The following is a 22,571-nucleotide window of genomic DNA, read 5'->3' as shown; positions in this document are numbered from 1 at the left end:
ATTAGAAGACATCTTAAAATGATTAAGTACATTTGATTGGAAAGTACACTGAGTAGTATAGTAACAGGTGGACATTTCATACAGATGTTCCACTTATTGATATAATGCATTCTATAGCTATTTAAATTACCCTAACTCTATAACAGCTAGAATTCTATTACTTCTGTAATGATAGAACCTTGTACCTTTAATATTTCTGAATTTTAAATAAGGTGAATGACAAATTCCCAAACCACTATTTATGGCAAAATATGAGCAGGAATTTTATTATTCAATTTATACCAGAGCTGCATTTTCTCTTACGTTTCCTGAACTTGCCCTTATTTATTTTCCTAGAGTTCATTAATAGTTTCCTTCATAGCTCTTGATGTAACTACCATGTCTGGCACATTTCCTTTCTGATGCCATTCATTAGCCTAATGTCAGATCACAAAAAATACCACCTGACCAAACCAGACCAAAAAGCCTAAAGTCAGGGTTCTTATTTTACATTTTATAACAGCTAGGCAATTCAGGTTTTTTGGAAGTGATGGTGAATTACATACTGATCACAGCCAAATTTATGTAGGTCTGCTCTAACTTCATAGAAGTCAATATAGCTCAGAATCTGGCCCCATAACATTAATTTACCTTGATCTATCTGATTAAGTCATCCCTTATAAATATTGGTCTTTTCTGATACAATGCCTTTTAATATGATGAGGTAAGGAGAATTGCATTCATAAGCCATTATAGGGGACTTTAAGTGAGGCCTTTACATTGTGTTATCTGAAGGCAGAGCTACGGCATCCAAGTCATTTCTAATTTATATCAATTTTACACCAGCATAATAACAGTAGCTTTACTGAAGCTATTTCTGATTTACATGGCTGTGACAGTACAATTAGGCCTATGGCACTTTTGTTTCAATTTTATTACATGATATTATGGTTAATATTAAACCAGAGAAGAATGAAGTGCTTGTATCCAACAGCATTGAAATAGTTGGCTACAGAAACAATACTTTAAAACCCAGAGAACTTAATCATGTAAAGACATCTTTAAGCCCTATATAATAGCACTAGCAATAATGAATTTAAGCAGTATTAGGGTCTTGTATTCAGTGTCCTAAAGGGACACAATAATTGCCTATACCCCATGACATGATATACACGCTGTGGTGGTGTATATCCATCCAGGTTTTGCTATTGTTAAAATGGCATTCTTGTATAAAAACCTGTCAATACAGTAATTGCACATACAAAGTATGCATCTAGGATGACAGTCACTTTAATTATTTGCAAGGTACATTTTACATTGTGAATGTAGAAGCTGTAATTCATGTTTGATAAAAGTGAATTAATTTTAGAAAGGAAATATGATGAGTATCTCTATTGAGCCTTGGGCTTATGGTTTAGCTATAGTAAGCTACTGGGCACTCGAAGGTTCTGAAAAATAGGATGTGATCTAACTGTACACTGAGATGCATCACTTAGGCTCATTTAGCTTTCTGTGTGTGCTGAAGATTTGCTGAAGTGTAGATTAAGAGATCAGACACTTTCAGTTTTGTCCCCTCATACTATCATGTGTTCATTGAGCTGTGGTAAACATAAACACAATCCAAATCTTTGCAAATGTGGGAAAAACATATTCACTTAAGCCATTTGCAGTGAGACTTAAATAAATGTATTTGACTTTTTTGCTGCAGGCTGAGTGTACACAGTAACTGCAGATGCTGTGCATGAACTTGACTTTGTATCTGAGTCATTTGCTTCACAACAGATACCCTGATAACATTGAGGTATTAGTCATTAGAATGTTTTTATGGTCATGGCTTCCCATACTGAGGATTCCTGTCCATGCTGCTAGAATCTTGGAAGGTTTTACTTCTCCCTGCCTACTCCTATTTTCAGTGCTTTGAAGTTATCACCTGCATAGCTAAAAAGGGCTAGCTGAAACTACTTTCACAGCTTGTTAATACCATGACTTAAATCATCTGGAAATGCCCCTGCTGAGTCAAATGACATTGAACACTCCTTTCAAGCCAAGGGCTAATGGCACTATCTATGGGGATGGAAGTGGCCATGATCTGAACAGAAGGTACTTGGCTTAGCTGTCTGACTCCTAAGTGAATGGCATATGACCAGAAACATGTCAGCAGCTTTAGGCAGTGCCAGAGCATATGAGAGGCACAGAAAGGTGGGAAGTTGAGGAATGTTATAGCTTCCCTGTCAGTCTCCATCCCTCAGCTTTCCTGCAGCATATCAGCACCTGAATTGTGCTGCACCACCTGCTCTACATGACTGAAAGACCTGTATGGGAAGTTAGCTCTCTCACACAACATGTAAGATAAGCTGGCCACTGAAACATGTTATATCAAGAATCTTGACCAGGTTTTTATATTAACTATTTAAGATTTTTTTTATTAATTCAGTGGGATTAATTGTGCTTAAAAGTAGTTTAAATGTCATTGTAAAATCAGCTGAGTTGCCTTAAATCCACATAATCCACACATTCACCATGTAGATTATGGAGATGTTTTGATAGCCTCATTTATTACATAAGGTTTGGAGAATTCATTTTTATGGGATATGAAGTTTCTTGTTTTCACTCTACAACTGGACCAAATGCTCATGTAGAGATGGCCAGAGTTTTGAAAATACTGGACAAGGACAAACAGTAACTTAAACAGATGGATTTTCTTTGTGCTTTCAGGTCCAGAAGAAATGCCATGTTATACTGAGATAAGTGCTATTTCTGGGCTTCTGTGTATGCATGGGCAATGCAGGCAGCTTTTAAGAACTCAAAAGAAGCTAAGCTACAAATAAATGACCAGATCTAAGAGGAAGTGTCTGTCTAACCTCGGTCTGTTAAAGGCTTACTCTTCTTCCTTGTTACGAGATGTGGATATGTGAGGGAGGGAATGACACGTTTTTGATTGCATCTTTGCCTTTTTATGTCTGATTTTTGGCTAGAGCAGCATTTCAGTTTTTAAAAGTGGTAATGTAAAACTTTTCAGTATCACAACTAACAGAAATAATACATAGATAAAAAGAAACCAAAAAACAGGATAAAGGGAAGAGGAAATGCTTGCAAATGTTGATTAAAATGTAGTTTTCAGTGTTGTCTGTGAAATGGCAATGCCTGTTGGAACTTCTCAAGGTAATGCATACACAACAGAGGGTGAAAAGAAGAGTTTTTGGTTCTGAATGAAAAAGAAAATCAACAATTTCTCAAAAAAATATTAATAGGAGAGTAATTCCTTAAAATAAAAAAGCCAAATGGCAAAGATAGAAAATGAATGATTACTTGTCATTGTTTAGAAAAATAGTGCCAAACCTGTGTGCTTTTGCTGATTTCAAGGTTAAAAGAATATGTCACCTAATATGGGAAATCTACTCAGTTGCATACTATGTGACTTAATCTATATTGAAGCTAAATATTCTATAAGTATGCAGTGAAGTGCAAAAAACAGCAATTGAAAAATGACATGATTAAATGGCACAACATGCAATCATTTGCTCTCAATTATATCAATGTATCTTCTTCATTTCAAGGACGCAGGCAGAAATATTGTTTTTTAAATGCCTCTATTAAATTGGGCACCAATAATAAAATAGATGAGAGCCCTAATAAGCTCATTTGCGTAACATATATCACACACCACAAAACTATTCTCTCCAAACGGGTTTGTTCATAGATCTGTCTCCTGGTTGTCACCAGTCTTGGCTATATTAAAAGATTTTAAAGCCACAAAGCTTGCAGACCATTCAGTGAAAAACCTTTGTACTTAACCCTTGAGAGAAATTTTATGCTAATTATGGAAAAAGTATTGATATAATATCTGTTCTGTCACATTTTATTATGATGACAGTCACAACAGAATCTGGGAATGACATTTTAGAAATATTATCTAATTGCAAGTCAGAAATACAGAATGACAGTTTAAAGTAGAATATCACTTCTTTCAAAATAGTGAACTGGTTCTGTTCATTTAAAAGCCCTTCTTTTAATAGTATTACAACCACTAAATTGCTACGCTGATCATATCTCTGTAACTCAGTGCTTAGCAAAGTGTTACGACATTTCTCTTGCAAGAGAACTGTGTCTCACTCTAGACATATTAAAAATGACAATGAACTAATAGGAAAAAAGACTTCCTTTTTGCACTAGTTTTAAGAATGTACATAGGGGTTTGCATTCTACATATAAGCAAGTATTTAATTAATTATTATCATTAGCTTTAAGAATTTACATGCATACCTATACGTATTTGCAGTAAATAACTGAATTATTTATTATTATTATTATTAGATTATTATTAACATAATAGATTTATATGTTTATATTTTATTTTAGTACTCATATTATTATAATTATTATAAAATTAATTAACTAGGTAAGATATATCTATATTAAGTTAGATATTTACTTTTAAATAGCATTCCCATTTTTCTCTAGAAGTAAAATATATGCATTAAAAACAATCACAATTCAGATTAGATGGTTCTGGACTCATTCCATAAAAGCTACTATTATATCTGTATAGCATTCTTTAACTTCTTTGTTCTATTCCTTATGCCTGTTTAAGTACTTCAAAATATTTGTTTGCAAGAATACCATTCAATGGTCTGTTATTTAGCTCATACTCCCATGTAACTAGTAATATGTAATATACTCCTCTTCATAAATTAAAAACACTATTAAAATTCCAGACGTATAAAACAATATGAAGATTAAGTTACTATAAAAGAAACTGTAATAGCTTACAGATTGCTTGTATCATTACGAAAGTGCTGGTATCTATTACAGTGTCTCCCTGGAATAAAGAATGCACTTTTGGCAATAATCTGTTACAAAAAGTGCCCATTATTGTTAAGATGCTCCTATCTTAACTCTAAACCAGTGTGCAATTACAGGAAGATAACTTTTAAAAATAAAACGGTGTTGGATGAAAATGAATCTTGCCTACTGAAATACAACATATCTTTTCCCAGCCTTATTTTTCTTATGTTTCATACAGGGAATTAGATTCATTTTCAAACTGAAGTATTTTAGAGCTATATACTACACACTTTGAAGTTGGGGTTAACTTGGTTCCAGGGAATAAGCCAAGTCACTCAGATAGAGGAGCCAGAGGGGATGGCAGGAGGATCCATTTTTCTAGTCTAGCATACTGTTTATAAATGCGTTTGGCTCATGTCCTCATTTAATTTGAGAAATTATCCTTCCAGTGAAAAAGATTAAAAGGAGAAATATTGCAGGAAGTGCCACAATTTTCCAGGGTTTCTAGTTTTTTGCCCCCAGAAAATGCTACGATAAAAGTAGGCTAAGCATCAGACAGATGGGATAAACATCAGTGTTGTGTTTTGCTTTTGTAGTGAATCCTGAACCACACTGATAAAAAATATGTTTGCCCATAATGGACATTATAAATTTGAAACTTTTTTAGGTCACCACACTGAGTAGAGTTTCAAATGAAATGTGTAGAAATTCAAGAGAGTAAACAAATACAGGTACAGGTGGAAATTTCTTTAAAAAATCATGTAAGGCATCATTTACGTTCAACTTGACTTTCAATCTTTGAAATTCACTTAGAATTAAATCTTAAATCAAGATGTTTCTCCACATAGATTACATACTAGATGCCAAGAAACCCCCTCCAGTAGCCTAGAAACCTTAGGTATGAATTTCAGGCGTTTTTAGTAAAGAGTTAAAACTGTTAAAACTTTGTATTTTATCTTGTAGCTATATTGGGCTTTAAAGGGAAAAACTCCCTTGCATGGGTGTACATCAATACCTCAAGCTGAGGTTCAGATATTAATATTGTACTTACTCCCTTTCTTTCTTGATCAAGTTCTCTCATAGGTGATAGATATGCATTTTTTATGTCCTTGTGCAATGGGCTTGGTATATTCCAAAATACAGTGAGAGCTTGCCCTATTCTGAATTACCAAAAAAAACATGTCTACAGTGTATTGATATTAACTTTTTTATGGGAAAGCAGCAAAACATAACATAGATTAGACTATTATTTTGGAGACTTCAGGACAGGAAAGGGAAAATAAACACACGTAATAAGTAACGAAAAAGAGATTTCCTTTGGCATTTTTCTTATGTCAATTAAATAAACTTTGCCTGGATGCAAAAACATACAGGTTGAGCTATGCCAGGGTAAACTGAGGAAAATAAATTGTGATGTTTTTATGTCTATCTGTATACGCACAGGGACAACAAACATGTTTTTCCAGAAATTGTGTTCTCCATCTTATTTCCAAAAAGCAGTGCATCCTTAGAATGGATATACATTCTTTTGCCTTACCTTAAGCATAAACATACAAACAGACCCACAGTTTTTGGTTTCATTTCAAGACAAAAGTAAAAGTCCCCAAGAGAAGCTACTTAAAGCAGAAATGACCAGAACCAGGCATCACCAGAACTGTGATGAGGGAGGTTCACCCCTCTCAGATGTAGGGTAGCTACCTCAGGACCTAACTTGGTAAATAAGATGAAGACAAGCAATCACATTGACTAGGGAAGATGTTGTCCCTCTCTACTCGACACTGGTGAGACTGCATCTCAAGTCCTGTGTCCAGTTCTGGTCTCCTCAGTCCAAGAAAGACATTGGGGTGCGGGAGCATGTCCAAAGAAGGGCAACAGAGCTGGTGAAAGGTCTGGAAGGCAAATCATATGAGGATTGGCTGAAGGAGCTGGAATTGTTCAGCCTGAAGGACAGGAGGCTCAGGATATCACTGTCTACAGCTACCTAAAAGGAACTTAGTGCCAAGGTTTAGTTGACATGGTACTATTCAGTCAAAGCTTGGACTTGATGGTCTTGGAGGTCTCTTCCAAAATTTATGATTCTATGATTGTATAAACATGTTAAATTTTAAATAAATACTAACTTGCCTCTTGTACAAGTTAGATGGACACGATTGACATACATAATTTAGTCTCAGGACTACAAGAAGGCTTGAATCAGGGGGAAGGACAGAAGCAGGTGATTTGGTCAAGATGAACTGTCAATAGCAGTCAAAAAGCTAAGGGTTATAAAAAACAAAATGTCTGGCTTTGGTGACTGCTCATCCATGATGGTCTTAGAGTCTCATAGATACTCATATTATTGCTCCTTTAACTGCCATTCTTCCACTGCCTGGACAATAGGATTGGGGTGAGAGGACTAGACAGGATGAAAGCAAAGGGGCCATGAAAGAGGCCTTCACCTCTTTCTTCACTAATGCTTAGAACATAATGAGGTTCTTATTGCAACCGAAAAATGAAAATAAGCATCAATGTGATGAAGGGAAAGATGGTTCCAAAAGAATGACATTGCATCGTCACCCATCGACAAAACACACAGAAAATCCATCAGATTAGGGGCCAGTATGAAACCAAAATTAGGCAGCAGTCTGCTAGGTCAATGATTCACCAATTAAAGAAAAACCTCATTAGTAGGATTTAATGGCTCCAGAGACATTATTCAATCAATTATCCACTAATATTGGATAGATTTGCACCTAAAAATGAAACACTATGACTCCAAAGGGGGAGTTAACAGACAATCAAATAAATCGTCTAATCACATGCAGCAGTACAAAGTGAACCGTGATGGAGACAGTGCTGCGAAATTTTGTTAACTGTCTTATATTCCCAGTCACCCTGTACTTGTTTTTCTACATGCTATCAGTAACAAAGGTAAAGCCTTGAGACCAACTAAAGTACCAACCCTCTCCATAAATTAGTGCAAGTCAGTCCTGCCTTGTGTTTAGAGGAAATATTTCCTTCTCCTTTAGTCATCTTCAGCTTTCTTCTCATTTTCCCTTTCCAGGTTGACAGTAACAGAAGAGAATGATTGTGGTTTTTCAGTAAATAGGTCTTCAAGGCAGTAGCAGAACAATAAGAAGTCTCATTTTCAAGGAGACGTTTGGATGGATAAAAAAAAATCAATTGTATCTTCAATCATAATGAAAATAGTAAGTGATAGAACTGAGAGTGTTCTCTCAAAAGAAGCCATTTTTTTTACTTCAACACATATGACTCTTCAAGAGACCATGACTGAGAGGGGGAAATATAGCTCAAAGTCTCTAGGTGTCATTGATATGAAAGTCTTGGGAAAGGAACTGTAAGCCCTTTGTCACTATGAAATTGCAATTTACTTTGTAATGGCCAGTTTGGAACAGCCTTCTCTGTAAGCCAGTGTCTTCTGTGTTGTCAACTTGAGTGAGACCTCAAGACTCTCAAGCTTACCCATAACAAGAGAATTAAAAATAGATCCTCTCAGTACAGTAAGAAAGACAAGGACAAGGGCTCTATTGCCTCCTCACCAGTCCCAGCTAACAAGATGTTTCAAATGAACACCCTATTGCACATCCAGGAGGACTGAAAGAGAAATTTGGGCTTAACCTTTCTGGAAGAGAAATAAACCTGTAATTAATGTAGAAGAACCTCACAGACACCAGTAAATCATTCTAAGTTGGAATTGCAATTGTCTCATGCCCAAGTCCCCAGTGATACTCCTGATGACTTCTTGAGTAGGATTCATCTGAACTAATGGAGAATGTGAGCCTGAGCTAGTCATTTAGAAACAGGTATTCTGAGGTATAGTACCACTTCTCCATACCTAAATTTTAGATTTGATGGTTTTGGATACCTAAACCAGAACGGATTAATTGCAACCCAAAATTACTTTTCTCCCTTCCAATTACTAGAAGAGACACTTAGAGATGATCTCTGTATTAACATGCCTCTACCTATGTTGTTTGTGGGGCAACCATCTTAATGTATCAGAAATAAATAGACCTAAGAAGTAAGCAAAATATGAATTCGTAGCCTAAAAATAGCCGCTAGGTTATTGTCTGTCCACCAAAGCATTCAGTATATTGCTGTATCTCAGCTCTGCTGAGTTCAGTTCTTCCTATTACTAGAGAAACCTCCATCCCACACCCCAGTTTTTGTCCAGAGCTCTTCTGTCTCTATTTTTTGCCCGGCAAAGGGAGCAATTGTGGGGAAAAAGGGGTTTAGACAACTAGATATTCTTTAAGATTAATTTTGATATTTTGATTAATTAGAAAGTAAGTAACAATGTAAAAATCAAGAGAATTTATGCTTCAGGATTCACAGCCAAAATGAGCTGATGGAATGACAGCTGCTATCTCAGCAGAATATTTATTCTTAAATGGGAATTCTACGCCATATCAGTGTTGCCTTAAATAGGGAGAGCTTATTGAAACACAAAACACTTTTTTCAGTGGCTAATAAGTATATTAAATCAAAATCTGATGTACATTAAATATCTAAGTGTTCTGTGTTTATATGTATTTGCATATATACAGAGTATTGTGCATTGATATTTTAGTATATTAAATCAACTTAGAAGTATAACCATGTATTGAATGAGGGCCAAAATATATGTATGTACAGTTGCTTTCCTGTAAAGATGTGGCCTCCCATTTCAGTGGTCCACAGAATTGCTACTTTGGGATGGTGGACCATGGAAATTCTGAATTCGCTTCATACCTTTGTAAGAGGCATCACTCTACATTCAACTTTGGAATCCTACCTGGTTTTGTACAATTTAGTATTGTACGCTTTTCTCTTTGGGAAAATTGAATCCAAACAAAATTTGGGTAAACAATTCTAACAATTCTTCGTCTGTGAAAAGTTTTAGGTCTCTGAAGTTACACTTCTTTTGAGAAAATTATTAAAATTATTGGAACTTTTTTTTTTTTTTTTTTTTTTTTTTTTTTGTCATCATAGAGGTGTGAAAAGGATTAAATCCAGTTTGACTTCTTTTGGACTTTCAGTGGGAGACTGTTTTGTGTACTTTTGTTACATGTATACTCCTTGGTTGGAGCTTCCCCAGAAACATCATTCTAAAACCTGTAAAGGATCCAAAATGCAGAGGTGAAAGCAATTCCTGCTACCTGTAGGAACAGCCAGCATTTTCTTTAATTTCTGAGTCTCCAAACCTTTATTCAACATTAATAGTTTTACTTCATTTTGGCCATAATCTTACATGCTCCCAAACTCACTTTTCATTTCATTCAAGTACATTTAACTGGTTGTTTGTTTTTTTTTGTATGACGTACAGTGCTGACTCCTATAGACTTTTCAGTAAATATATAAAGTATCATAAGACATATTGACTATTAATTACTAATGTAACCTATATTATTTAATCAGAAAGTTCAGTTGCCTTAGGCATTAGAGAAATAAGAGATGTTGCAGAGAAATACTTTTTTTTTTTAATCACACTACATCATCTGCTATGCTCAAGTCATAAATGTAGTGGAAGATGAAAACTTGCAGTTCTGAGTGGGCCTAGTCATTAGAAATAGTTACAAGCATCACATAATTTACAGTGTTTACAAGGCAAGCAGAAATGGCAATAAATAATACTAGCTGTGCAATTCAATAAACCGTTGACTTTTAGAAATTTCGAATGAGAAGAAGTTTTCAACATGTTTTGTATGATTAAGTAGTCTGATTTATTTAATGGATATATTGACTAAAGTCAATGAAAACCACAAGCTTTCAGTACTGCTAAAACCAGGACTATTTTTTGTTAAAGACACAAATAAAGATAAGTATGACTCTATATAGCATGTTGCTTATTGCTTCAAATAAAACCAGATCAGAAAATGACATGAAATAGCAACATTATTTTTGCCAAACACAATTTAGCAGAAAATCTCAGCTAAAAATCCTCTTCTGAAGAGGAAATCTTGTTCCCCCTCCAAGTTTGGAGGAGAAAGAGAACAGGTTCCTTTATAAATCTTGCTGCTGAAAACACTAGAGCTTTCCCAGTTGTACATGATCAGGAAGGGGTTCTGAAACAGAAAGGTACTGACAAGTCTAAGCTTATTCTCAAGTAGCTGGTCTGTGAGCCAAAGCCAAAACAACTTTTTGAGGCTGATCATTTCTCTACATAAAACACTTAAAGTCTTAAGTTTTGTTGCAAATGACAGAAATATATGAGTAATTATTTAGGCTCCCTTTCTGGTTTTGGAGGGCACTTTACAGACAAAAAAAACCTGCTTTTTGATGTCCCAGACACCTAAATGAAACACGGCAGACCACTTCTACTGACAAGCTAACAGGCACATAAATTTCTGGCTAGACCTTAATCAAATGAAACTTAGCAAAACTTTCATGAAAGAATGCAAACTCTTTTTATTATTGCTTTTCATTCTTTACAGCTCCAAATCTCTTCTGACTCACAAAATAGCTGTACACTGTTAGTTTAGGAAATCAGTTGTGCCAATTATTAGTCTCATTATATCTGGTATTTCAGGGCCTAGAACTATGGGTTTACCTGAGAATCTTTTATTTAATTTGAAAAGTAAGATTCTGGTTCTTGCCCTCTGTTTTCTGTGGAAAGCTAGAAAAGACAAACTCAAGGGACTTAAAGAAGAATAAAATCATGAATAAATAATATATATGTTTGTAGTTATGATGAGCTCAAGAATTTGAAGTTTTGTTTTTTTTTTTTTTAATTTTATTTTCTTAGTCTACATTTTGTGTTGCAACAGAAGAAATAACAGGAGTCAGACATCCGGGCTTCCCACTTTACAGCTCAGCAACTTGTGTTCATTCTTTCTCCCTTCTTGAAGAGAAGCTGTGGTTAGACTACACTTGATTTTCTGTGAGAATCTTGAAAAGTGATTTAATCTCCATGTATTTTATTTTCCTCATTTCTAAAAAGGGGATGATAATAATAGCTACCTTAAATGTTTAGTGGGGCTCAGCTCAGTAATCACGTTTGTGCAGCATGTAGAGCTCCTTCACTGAACACTTCTACAGAAATTCTAAGTATTATTATTACACAGGTGAATTCCAAAAGAAAATATTGCACTAGCAAATTCTTTAATAAAAAGAACACTCTAATTTATATGGCATGGTTTTCTATAAGAAAGACAACGAAGTCAAAATAGTTTCCTAGTAGTGAATTTAACAAGTACTCCTCCCATCACGACTCTCATCTTGGGTCCCCACTGCATGTGAACTGACCATTGGATTCCTCCTCCAAACACAAAATGGAAAGAAAACATCTCAAAAATGGAATAACTGTTTTTCCTAAGGCATAAGTATAATTTAAAGCATAACATTATGGAATGAAAATCAATGACATTGTTGAGTTTATTTTATTAAAAATGTTTCCCTGTGTACAGTGGCTGTGTGTATTGGGATGATGCATCACAGTGAAGCTCCATTAAGAAACAATGATTCACTTACCACAGTGAAAGTAGTAATAAGGTTAAACTCGTAAGTTAAGTGGAAAGTAAGTCAAACTAAACCCCAGCAGGTTTTCTACTAGTGGCATAGCTAATGTTTTTAAAAATGTTCTAAATGTTCTTTCTCAAATATATGTATTATACATTGAAATATTGTTAATTATATCCATTTTCTCTTTTATACACTTCCCCAGGAGATCAGTGAAGAATGGAAAACTTACTTATAGTGGATTTCAGATTTAATGAGACAAAGATGGTTCAATATATATGACAAAATGATGTGCTCTCACCATATTTGATAGGTATTTTTTTATACTCTAATGGCTACCATTTTGAAAATAATTAATGCATTATTTGTGTAATTAATAGTTAATCAACTGAGTAAGGAAATACTCTGGCTACATCATGGTGGGTGACACTATACTGTTTAACATCTCTAGAGCTATTGGCATGATATCATGTGATATGTATAAAAAGATTTAATTTGAGAGATTTATGCACAAACTATGTAAGATTGGTATGGTATTTCTATATGTGTGTGTGAATATATATATATACATATATATGAATAAAAAAAATTAGGTTTAAAAAAAAATTGTCTGAAATTAGATTTTAAAATACATAGTTCTGCACTTAAATAAACACCATAACTTTCTACAGAAATAAAAATGTCTAGTATTTGCTATGGAAAATATGCATCTATTGCTGTGAAGCTCTGCAGGTCTATCAACAGTCCCTCCTAATCACTTGCTTTGAAGTTTGCTGATAGATCAAACAGAATCATCATGACTTTTCCCCCATTAGCAGAAGACTGCAAATCATTAAAAAAATAGTATTGATATCATAAGAAACTTAAAATTGCTTGCAAATAGACAAGTTCAGGAACCTGAAAACCACTGACTTTATCTACATTGACACACCCTTCTCACTAATCGTCATGATTGGAAAATGAAGAGTTAAGGAATGACTAAATGGAAAGAAAATATTATTTCTGCTGTTGCTTTCTTGAACATTTGTACAAAAAAAAGTACGTTTAGAAGTGTTGGCAACATACTCTTTGAGGTACATATTTAAGAAATTGTCCATCACCTTGGGAGTGCTGTTGCCCTAGACACCCTGGGGTACTAGTGGAAGAGAAAAAACCTCTTTACCTCTAAAGCTCAACAATGACTTGTGATTCCTTTCTTATTCTTTGGTCAAAGATCACTTGCAGAGTAAAGTGACATGTAATGATAACTGTGGTGAGGGTTTATTTAGAAACTATGAACAGAAGAAAATTGCACAGTTCTACCAGGTGTGTTTGCTAAATTAGCCCTCTTTCCTAAATGTTACCACTACTCATGGGGAATGGAACAAAACATGCAACCTCCACTAAGTCAGTTCCAAAGCTGAACACTGGCCTTCGGTTGAAAGAGCTTATCATCTGAATAAAGCATTGTGACTACAATCTTTCCCCTCCTTTCTATAAATCTTCAGGCTTAGGCTTAGGATGTGGCCTAGATTAATGCAAATCTCATAGTGTATATGTCTTTTCCACATATCTAGTCACCACAACCTTTAATGTTTTCTCATGTATGCTAAATTTAGCTCACTGTAATTGTTACCTCAGATCAGCTGTTCTTGACTCATATGTGCAGAGATATAGGTTATTAAACTGATGAGCACACAAGACCTTAATTACCTTATGCAGAGAGTGAAATTCAGTGAAGCTTTTTGTGACAAAATTCAGCTGCTTTTATTTTGCCCCTCCCCATGTCAGAGGGGGTGGAAATATATCATCTTTAAGGTCTCCTCCAACCCAAACCATTCTATGTTTTACAGTGAGGTAGAAGGAAAGAATACTATTGCTTTTATTACTGTGGTGCAATTAACCATCTAAAGCCCTCTATTGCAAAAAATATTTATAAAATAAATATTATTGTAAGGATTCAGTAAAATAAACATGAGTGAACACACAAATGAAGATGAAAATATATAAATATACACATGCATTGCATTATGTTATGTATAAGATAAATATTTTATCCCACCATAAAGAAAAGTTTCACTACTAAAGCTATGATCGTTTTTTTATTACCTTAAAATATTGCAGTTGTTTCTCAGCATTCATTGTTCCTTCATTTTCTTGTCTCAGACAGGAATTGAAGATGAAAAGCTCTGTATCTCTCAGCCACCCTTTCAGCTCTTTGATCCTGACCTCCAGCTGCCTTACCAGGCTGCCGCTTTCAGGCGAGAGCAGGTCACGTGGACCTAACCCACTGTGCCCTACCATTGTGTCTTGGATCTTCTCTCCTAGGGTTTTCTAATGCATCAGATGAAAAAAACATAGATTAGTCTTATGTACCAAAACATATAGGTTAATGTGCAACAAGAAGAATCTGTTAAATGACTAGAGATGTGGTTTTTAAATAATTACGACTAATATTAATCAATTTCATTCTTTTTTTCCTTGTTTCAATACATTTCAATTTTCCTACCCTTGTTTCTCACTTATGCTGCTCTCTCTGGGTCACTGACTTTGACAGAAGGATTATAAATCAGTGTTTACTAAGAGTAATTAAGGACAGAGGAGACAAAATGCTTCATAACTTTGTAAACTTGTTACTCTACAGAATTTGTCCGTGGCTTTAGACACATGGCCATAAGAGTTACTGGTTTCAAGGTAGCAACAGAAAATATGACAATCACTGAGTTCAACAGACTCCTATCCCAGGTACCATTTAAATTTTTGGAGAAACATTGAGATATTTTTTGAGGTGCGAACTGTTAGGTTATAATTTCCATTCATGTAGTCCTGAAGCTCTATAGAGGAGCAGTTAGGTAACAAAGAGCTGGTTTGTTTTTAAAAGTGGATTAATTCATTCAGACCGAAAATCCTCAATGTTCCTGAACATAAGGCTAAGTCTTTAGGCAACCAAATTCGAATTTCAGTTCTCCATTTTAATCATCCACTTTGAGATAATGGACCAGAATAAACGTTCATCTCCTATTGCTAATGAAACTAATTTACTTCAGCTTTTCAAAGTAGTATTTCTAATAACAGAATCACTGAATAACATTTTGATAATGGACGCTGGGTGCTTGATGAATATTCTGAAGAGGCCAGGGATAGAAAGTTACCTTCCTTTTCAGTATTTTGAAAGGCAATCCTTTAACATCACAAGAGAGATGTGCTGTTGCCTGCTTCTATGCAAAGCAGTGTTTTATCTGACCTATAAGAGGCTGTCAGGCTGACACTTATAAGCACTAGATCTGTGTTACTGATTGTAGAATATTGAATATACACTGACTCTCACATCCAATAACGTTTTAAACTGATAATTAGTGGTGGTTAATTGTTGCAACATGAAGATACAGTTTTAGGTGACCTAGTATGTCTGTCTGTTGAAAGTGCATGCTATAGAAAGTTACTGGAATGTAACTTATAACAATGAAATTAGCTTCCAAAGTAAGCTTTAAAACACAAATAAAATTAGAGCAACAGATATTAATCTGCTATGTGGCATTCTGTAAATCACATCTTTAGGAGATCATAACTGAAAAACATGCTTTCTTGGCAACACCCTTCTATTTTCATGGTGCAAATATTGATAATTTGAAGACCCTCAGTGGAATCCAGCACTAGCTATTGTTTTTATGCTGCAACAAAAGTAGCAGCAGGAGGTGAAATCAATGCCCTTGGAGGGTAGGGTCACAAAAAAGAATTTATTGCCACTTTTTTGTTCTGGAACAGTTTGCAATCATAAATTCTTCATAAACAGAATACTTCAGAGAATGGTCCGTCTTCATAAATATACGACAGAGGACATCAATTTCATTTAATTCACAATTTGTGTCAGCACAGCAGATGCCAATGCCTGCCTTGATAGGGTTGTTTAATATGCAATTGAGACAGAGTAATATTCAGCACAGGGGACAAAATTTCACAGATTAAACTGTACGCACCACTGACATTTCATTCTAATGTATTTCCATTCCACAGTGTTCACCTTAGATGAAAGTAATATTAAAAACCATATCCCTCTATTTTGCCATTGTTAGAAGTTAAAATCCTTGTCTTTAATTTTTTTCATGCCAATTAAAATGTAATCATGCCAATTAAAACAGTATGTCTACTGCTGTTAGTTTCTGCAGAGGTTTTTATTAAATTAAACAAAACTCTATCAAACTCTGCTTATTATTCATGAAACTGCATTTAGCAGAAATATCGTAATAGTTATATTTTATTTTTCTGTAAATGCTGAAATTAATGGCAAAACTAATCTGGAGGTATATTTTGATTTTAAAATACTGAGAAGCAAAGGGTTCAAAATTTTTTAAGACAGTTTTCCTAGATTTTAAAAATAATGATCTTATTTCATAGTTTTATATCCTTCGAGCTTTAATCAGTGCCACTGAACTAAGCTGATTATATACACTGAAACTCATAAATATAAGGCTTACATCTAAAATGATTTTAAAACTAAAAGTTGTCATGATCAGATGTAAAAAAATTGGGTTAGTATGCTCTTTTTTAATCAGTAAATTTATTAATGACCAAACAAGTTCAAAATGCTTATGGTGATGCTGCAGATTAAAATTAAAGGTAATAAGATCACTGGTCATAAGGCAAATTGTAACATTCTCTGGCAATTTGCACATTTAGAGAATCAAGTGATTAGAAGCAACTATGCTTAACTAAAAAAGCCCCACCCTCTGATAATTGCATTACCACATAACCTAAAGTGACACAAGTCAGTATTTAAAATGCTGTTAGCAGGTTGCATGTACAGCTTACTCATAATATATTAGAAATATTTTTTAAACTAGGATAATAGCATGCAAAATTATGCAATGTAACTGTATTGCTAATATCACACATCTATAATTAATCATTTAAAGTAATTTATAAATTTATCTTACCCTTGATTTGAAGTGAAGGCAATTAAGGAGAGAAGTGGATGGAAAAATATATAGTTTGACCTCTCTCTCTCTCAGCTGTTTTACAACAATAGGACAATAGTGTCTCCTGCACAGTGCCATCACCAGTCTCTGGGTAACAGAATCCCTATATTGCTTTTTTTGCCAGATTCTTGTATCTCACTCTTTGGCTGAGACCCAGCCCATCATAGCGTGAAATGAATTACATGAAACTTTTTTGGCTTTTGTCAAAAGTGAGATGAATATAGCAGCATGAAACATATCCTGGCTGTATTCTCAGCTTCAGGTATGGAGATTTGTACTGAATCTGTATATTTGTTTTTGAGCCATCAGTGTGACCTGAAATATGCAGTGACAACCCCACTTTTCATCTTAAAGGTATAGTAAATAGTTAAACAGTAGATGTCTCTAACATGTACCTTCAGAATAAATTCTATTAACATTCACTCAAGCATGACAGTCAGTGTATATCAGATATACTGCATTATAGTTGACTTGGTGCATACCCATAATACATGGCATATTTTACTTACATTTTTTATGTATTAAAGAACTAAAATTATTAAAGTCAGACAGGAGACAAGCATGGAATAAAAAAAACCAACAGAAGAGGAAAAGGCTATGGAGTTTGTATAATAGAATGAGTAGCTTGTTTCAAATGTATGTGGTGGGTTGAAAGAGAGAGATATTTGTGCTCCAAATTAGAAATCAGACAGACAGTGTACTTCAACACACAAAAATGTACACATAACCCACAAACAGTAATAAAAATGCAAATACCCCAAGCAGTTCCCATTTTTCATTAATTGAATCCACTTTTTCAAGGAGATCGTTTGGTAGTAAAACACCACTTTTCTTCAGAGCTTCAACCTTACTAAGCAGTTCCATCTTTTTTGGGTGCCTTATTGACATTTCTACATTGTATCTCTAAAATGAAAAGAAATATATAATATTAGCTGCTGTAGAGAGTTTTCTCCTTAAAAAAATAAACTTTAATTGTATTTGCACAGTAATGATTATGCTCCATTTGACATTTTCTGATTTTATTTTTTTTAAGCACTCAACCTTCTCATAACATATCATAAGAGATTTGGGTACCAAGCATGCAGACTTCTGGGTGACACATGTATGCAGGCAGTTAGCAATTGATTACACATAGTAATATTCACTCTCTCACAATATTCCCTTGTACAATAATAACCACTTACATTCTCCCATCTGAATCTTGATCTGCCTTTGTCTCATTCAGGTTAGTGGCATCTTATTTTTAAAATATGCTACTTTAGCAAGTAACACTGAGGTTCCTCATGGAAAAAAAACCAACAAAATGAAACAAAAAGCCCCAAGGAAATAATATCATACTTATGTTTCCTCTAGAGTTTGCTTATTCTCTCTCTCATTATGGTTACCATGTCACACATGGGCCTGAAAATGTGAGAGTTTGACCTTCAAGAAACAATTAGAAATAGCTCCCCTAAAACACAATACCAGTTACTTGATTTTTATTGCATCAACAACAGAAATAGTGAACTGGCCCACAAATGAGAACAGCCACAATGTTAATACAGTCCAATAGTTTCTTCAAGTGGAATATACCTTCTACATGTTCACTGTTATTTATAGAAAAGAAAAAAGAAAAGAAAAGAAAAGAAAAGAAAAGAAAAGAAAAGAAAAGAAAAGAAAAGAAAAGAAAAGAAAAGAAAAGAAAAGAAAAGAAAAGAAAAGAAAAGAAAAGAAAAGAAAAGAAAAGAAAAGAGAAAAGAAAAGAAAAGAAAAGAAAAGAAAAGAAAAGAAAAGAAAAGAAAAGAAAAGAAAAGAAAAGAAAAGAAAAGAAAAGAAAAGAAAAGAAAAGAGAAAAGAAAAGAAAAGAAAAGAAAAGAAAAGAAAAGAAAAGAAAAGAAAAGAAAAGAAAAGAAAAGAAAAGAAAAGAAAAGAAAAGAAAAGAAAAGAAAAGAAAAGAAAAGAAAAGAGAAAAACAGAGAAAACAGGTATAAAAGCTTCTTTCAAAAACTCTTTCATAGGACTTTCTAAATATCTAGGTCTATATTATTTACATAGTCTACAAAAAGTATTCTAATATACAGACAAACAGGAAAATGAATATTTTTCTTAAAACTATATTGTCTGAAAACCTGACTTAACTATTACATATAATAGTTACTATAGTGGTTAATTATGTTTTCATACTTGGTACAGTAAATTTTAAAAAACCAAACAAAAACATAGGCATACACATATATATACCCTCCATATATTTAAGCTAATTATGTGTGAAAAGGCTCATTGAAATAGGAGTTCTGATATGGCCAAAAATGTGCCTTTTACTGAAAGAAGAGAGTTCAGCAGCTGTATTTGTAAAGGTGTTTACAAGACATACATAAATTACGCAAAGATATTAAAAAATTGCTTCCAAAACATTAAGCTTTCTTTGCTTCAAATTCAGTCAAGAAAACTGCTACTGCAGCTCATACTGAAAATGTTAATAACTAGGCTAAATATAAAAAATTAAACCAGAATTAAAAATGTTTGAAACATGGGTGCCTTTGCCAGATCCAAGAGCATGTCTGTAGGAAAACAAAGCAAAAATACAATTGCAGACAGCTTAAAGAAAATAATAAAGGTGTGAAATCACTGTTTCAGCTAACAGGTTCTCAGCATTTTCATGCATACGTTTGCATATTGTTAGTTTCATATTTTAATCTCTCATTTACACAACACATGCACATCATTTGTATTATGTAAACTTCAGCAAATATTAGTCATTTGTGGATCATAGAGCAAATGTTTTAAATGAGGTGATTTAAACCATTTCTCATTATTAATGAACACTGATCAGGTGTCTGCGTATCCAAAATTGCATGAATATGCATGGTAAAACCCAAGGAATTGTTTATAAAGAACTTGCCATTTGATACTCGGTGTGCTGTGGCTGTTTGAGATGTGTACAGCTGTAGGCAATACCTACCAGGCTGGGCACTAGGGCTGAACCTGCCAAGAGGCAGCACCATTTTATTCAACTGATGTGTTCAACAAGTATGATTCCTGGTCCTGTTTTATTGCCTTCTCGGCTAGAATGGCTGCTGGAGGAGATTACAATCTTCTTTATGTAATCTGATTTCTATTTAAAGATGATATAGCCGAAAAGGATTTGCATAATTATTTCCATAAGTACATGTAATATCAAAGGGAATCCAGAGTCCAATTTGCTAGGCACTGAAATCCAGTATGCACGACTCCCTTCTTTTGTCAAGTGAATTAATAGACTGAGGGAGTCCTCTAGCTGTGTGTCACTGGTGCAGGCACAGCCAGTTATTGCTCATCACCTGCTCTAGGCTGGCACTTGCTGCTGCCTGGGCTGGGGCTGGGGATGCTCCTGGGCAGAGCAGGACTGATGCTGAAATAAAACACACTGCATGTTTCATAACTACAATGCTCTTGTTAACTTAGAAACAGAAGACATTTCATTTAATTTTGGACTAGATAAAATAATTCAGTGCTGCATAATCCAAATAGTGTGACAGATGTTATAAAAGGTTATTACATTAAAAACTAAATAAGGTAGGTTTTATGTACGTGCTGTCTTTGTCACCGCGTAACCTAGTGTATAAACAAGCATTAAAAAAGTGCTGATTGATAGAAAATGCATTATACAGTAACAGCAAAAGATGAGAGATTTCAGTTGATTATCAGATGTATTGGTATATGACTGAGAGTCAGTATTGTTTCACTCCTAGATATTTAACATGCATTGTGTATTTTAAGTTAAAGGAAGAGCTAAATGTACAGGACGTACAGTTTGAGAACTGATAGCATGAGATGCTACTGCTAATGCTATTTTTTAATCCATTAAACACCTACACTCTGAGCAGTTGTAAGGAAAAATTAGCTACCAGCTCTATCAGTGCTGCACAACCCTAGTCTACTAGGACTAAATCCTGTGGTGAGAAGATAATTTAATCTTCAGATTCATTCTTTCCTCAGCTTTAAGTGAGCAAAGACTGCTCTATTGTGACAATCTGTGGATGTTATGATATAGATTGCTGTTTAATAGTAAAAAATGAGATTAAGGAAGTTAAGGTCACAGGTTTCTCTCAATAATCACAATAATAAATAAATGGGTAATATTTAATTTCCCACAACACCTGTTATATAAATTGAGGGGGAAAAAAAAACCCCAAACAACAATGTACATGAAAAACTACAAAATATTTACAGCATGATTAGCTGTGTGCATGTGTGCCTGGTTTTGTCTTCCAGAGGACACTCAAAAGAAATCCAAAACATTGTTAAGTAAGTTAAAGAATTTGGCCTTTTATTCCTTCTCTCTCAATACTATCAATACTTCTCGAAGGGCAAAGAAAGGAATTAAAATAAATGCAGTACCATTTATCCATGAAGAAGTTTGGCAAAATATTTAAGCCAAAAGGAGTTGAATCCCAAAACAAAGCAAGTTAAAACCTTACTTCCCCTAATGAAAACATTCTAAGAAATCTAGGCAGGCTGATTGAGACACATTTTTTCGACACTTTATGCTAAATGATGTCTTTTTTTCTCTTTTTTTTTCTTTTTTCTTAAAAAAATTATATAAAACATTTTTTGTGTGAAAAATCACACCCGAAAATTCTGTCCAAATGGAGACTGGAACAATGCCTTGTAACAGTGTTAATTGTCACCATGGAAACCAGAAGAATAAGCCATTTTGAAACTGGTATAGAAGGCACACATTGAGCAACTCAAGCATTTTTCAGCCTCCCTCAGTGTTAAGGAACAAGATGCCTAGTCACTGAGAGGTCAGAGAAAGAAATCATCATGAAAGGTTCGTAGATGTGCACTGTCTGGTAAACAATAAAAAAATCTGTACACAGTTAACAACTCTGTAAGACTGCGCACTGCATCTTTCAGAAAGAGAAACACAACAAAAAGATGATCAGGAGATCAGCAGATTCCACCCCTTGAGCAAAACTTTAGGGCAATATTATGCGAACCTTGCCCCTAAAGCTCCCTGGGAATTCTGTTGTTGTAATAAAACTTCAGAAGAGAAAAGGAAAAAAAAAAAAAAAAAAAAAAAAAGCCTGCATGATGGAATTCAAAATAATGCTCTAAAAGCACACAGAGAGATTAAGACATCCATTGTAAGACTTTTGTATGGTGCTTCTGTTGGTTATAGTGAAAAGAGACCAGACATACTGAACACACAGTGGAGCTATGGCTACGAAGTACAGAAGAATTAAGCCAATGAACTTTCTCCATTACTGGAATAAGGGTGTGCTCTTTGTAGATGTTCTGCATTCCATCATTCACATGCTAACATAGTATCTTCAGTCATATGGCACTGTAGGATATACAACCAAGATCGGAACTGAGTGACCCACAACCTTAGTTTTACCTGCATTGAAATTCTAAATTTTAAAAATTTCCTTTTGGAGTGTTTTGACTGTG

General features: G+C 34.4%; 1 protein-coding gene across 1 annotated transcript in view; it reads right to left on the bottom strand.

The window, feature by feature from the left end:
• The window catches only part of AKAP6 (A-kinase anchoring protein 6), a 253,013-nt gene that overhangs the window by 27,644 nt on the left and 202,798 nt on the right, over window positions 1-22,571 (bottom strand). Inside the window, exons 10-11 of the mRNA XM_056493936.1 lie at window positions 17,913-18,059; window positions 14,290-14,514 (exon numbers count right to left, since the gene is read on the bottom strand). Coding sequence (XP_056349911.1) covers window positions 14,290-14,514; window positions 17,913-18,059 — 372 coding nt within the window. The remainder of the gene's footprint in view (window positions 1-14,289; window positions 14,515-17,912; window positions 18,060-22,571) is intronic.

The sequence above is a fragment of the Oenanthe melanoleuca genome, chromosome 5 (genome assembly GCF_029582105.1).
Source record: "Oenanthe melanoleuca isolate GR-GAL-2019-014 chromosome 5, OMel1.0, whole genome shotgun sequence".
NCBI classification, from domain to species: Eukaryota; Metazoa; Chordata; class Aves; order Passeriformes; family Muscicapidae; genus Oenanthe; species Oenanthe melanoleuca.
Note: the sequence above shows the minus strand (reverse complement) of the source record. Positions and strands in the feature narration are given on the sequence as shown.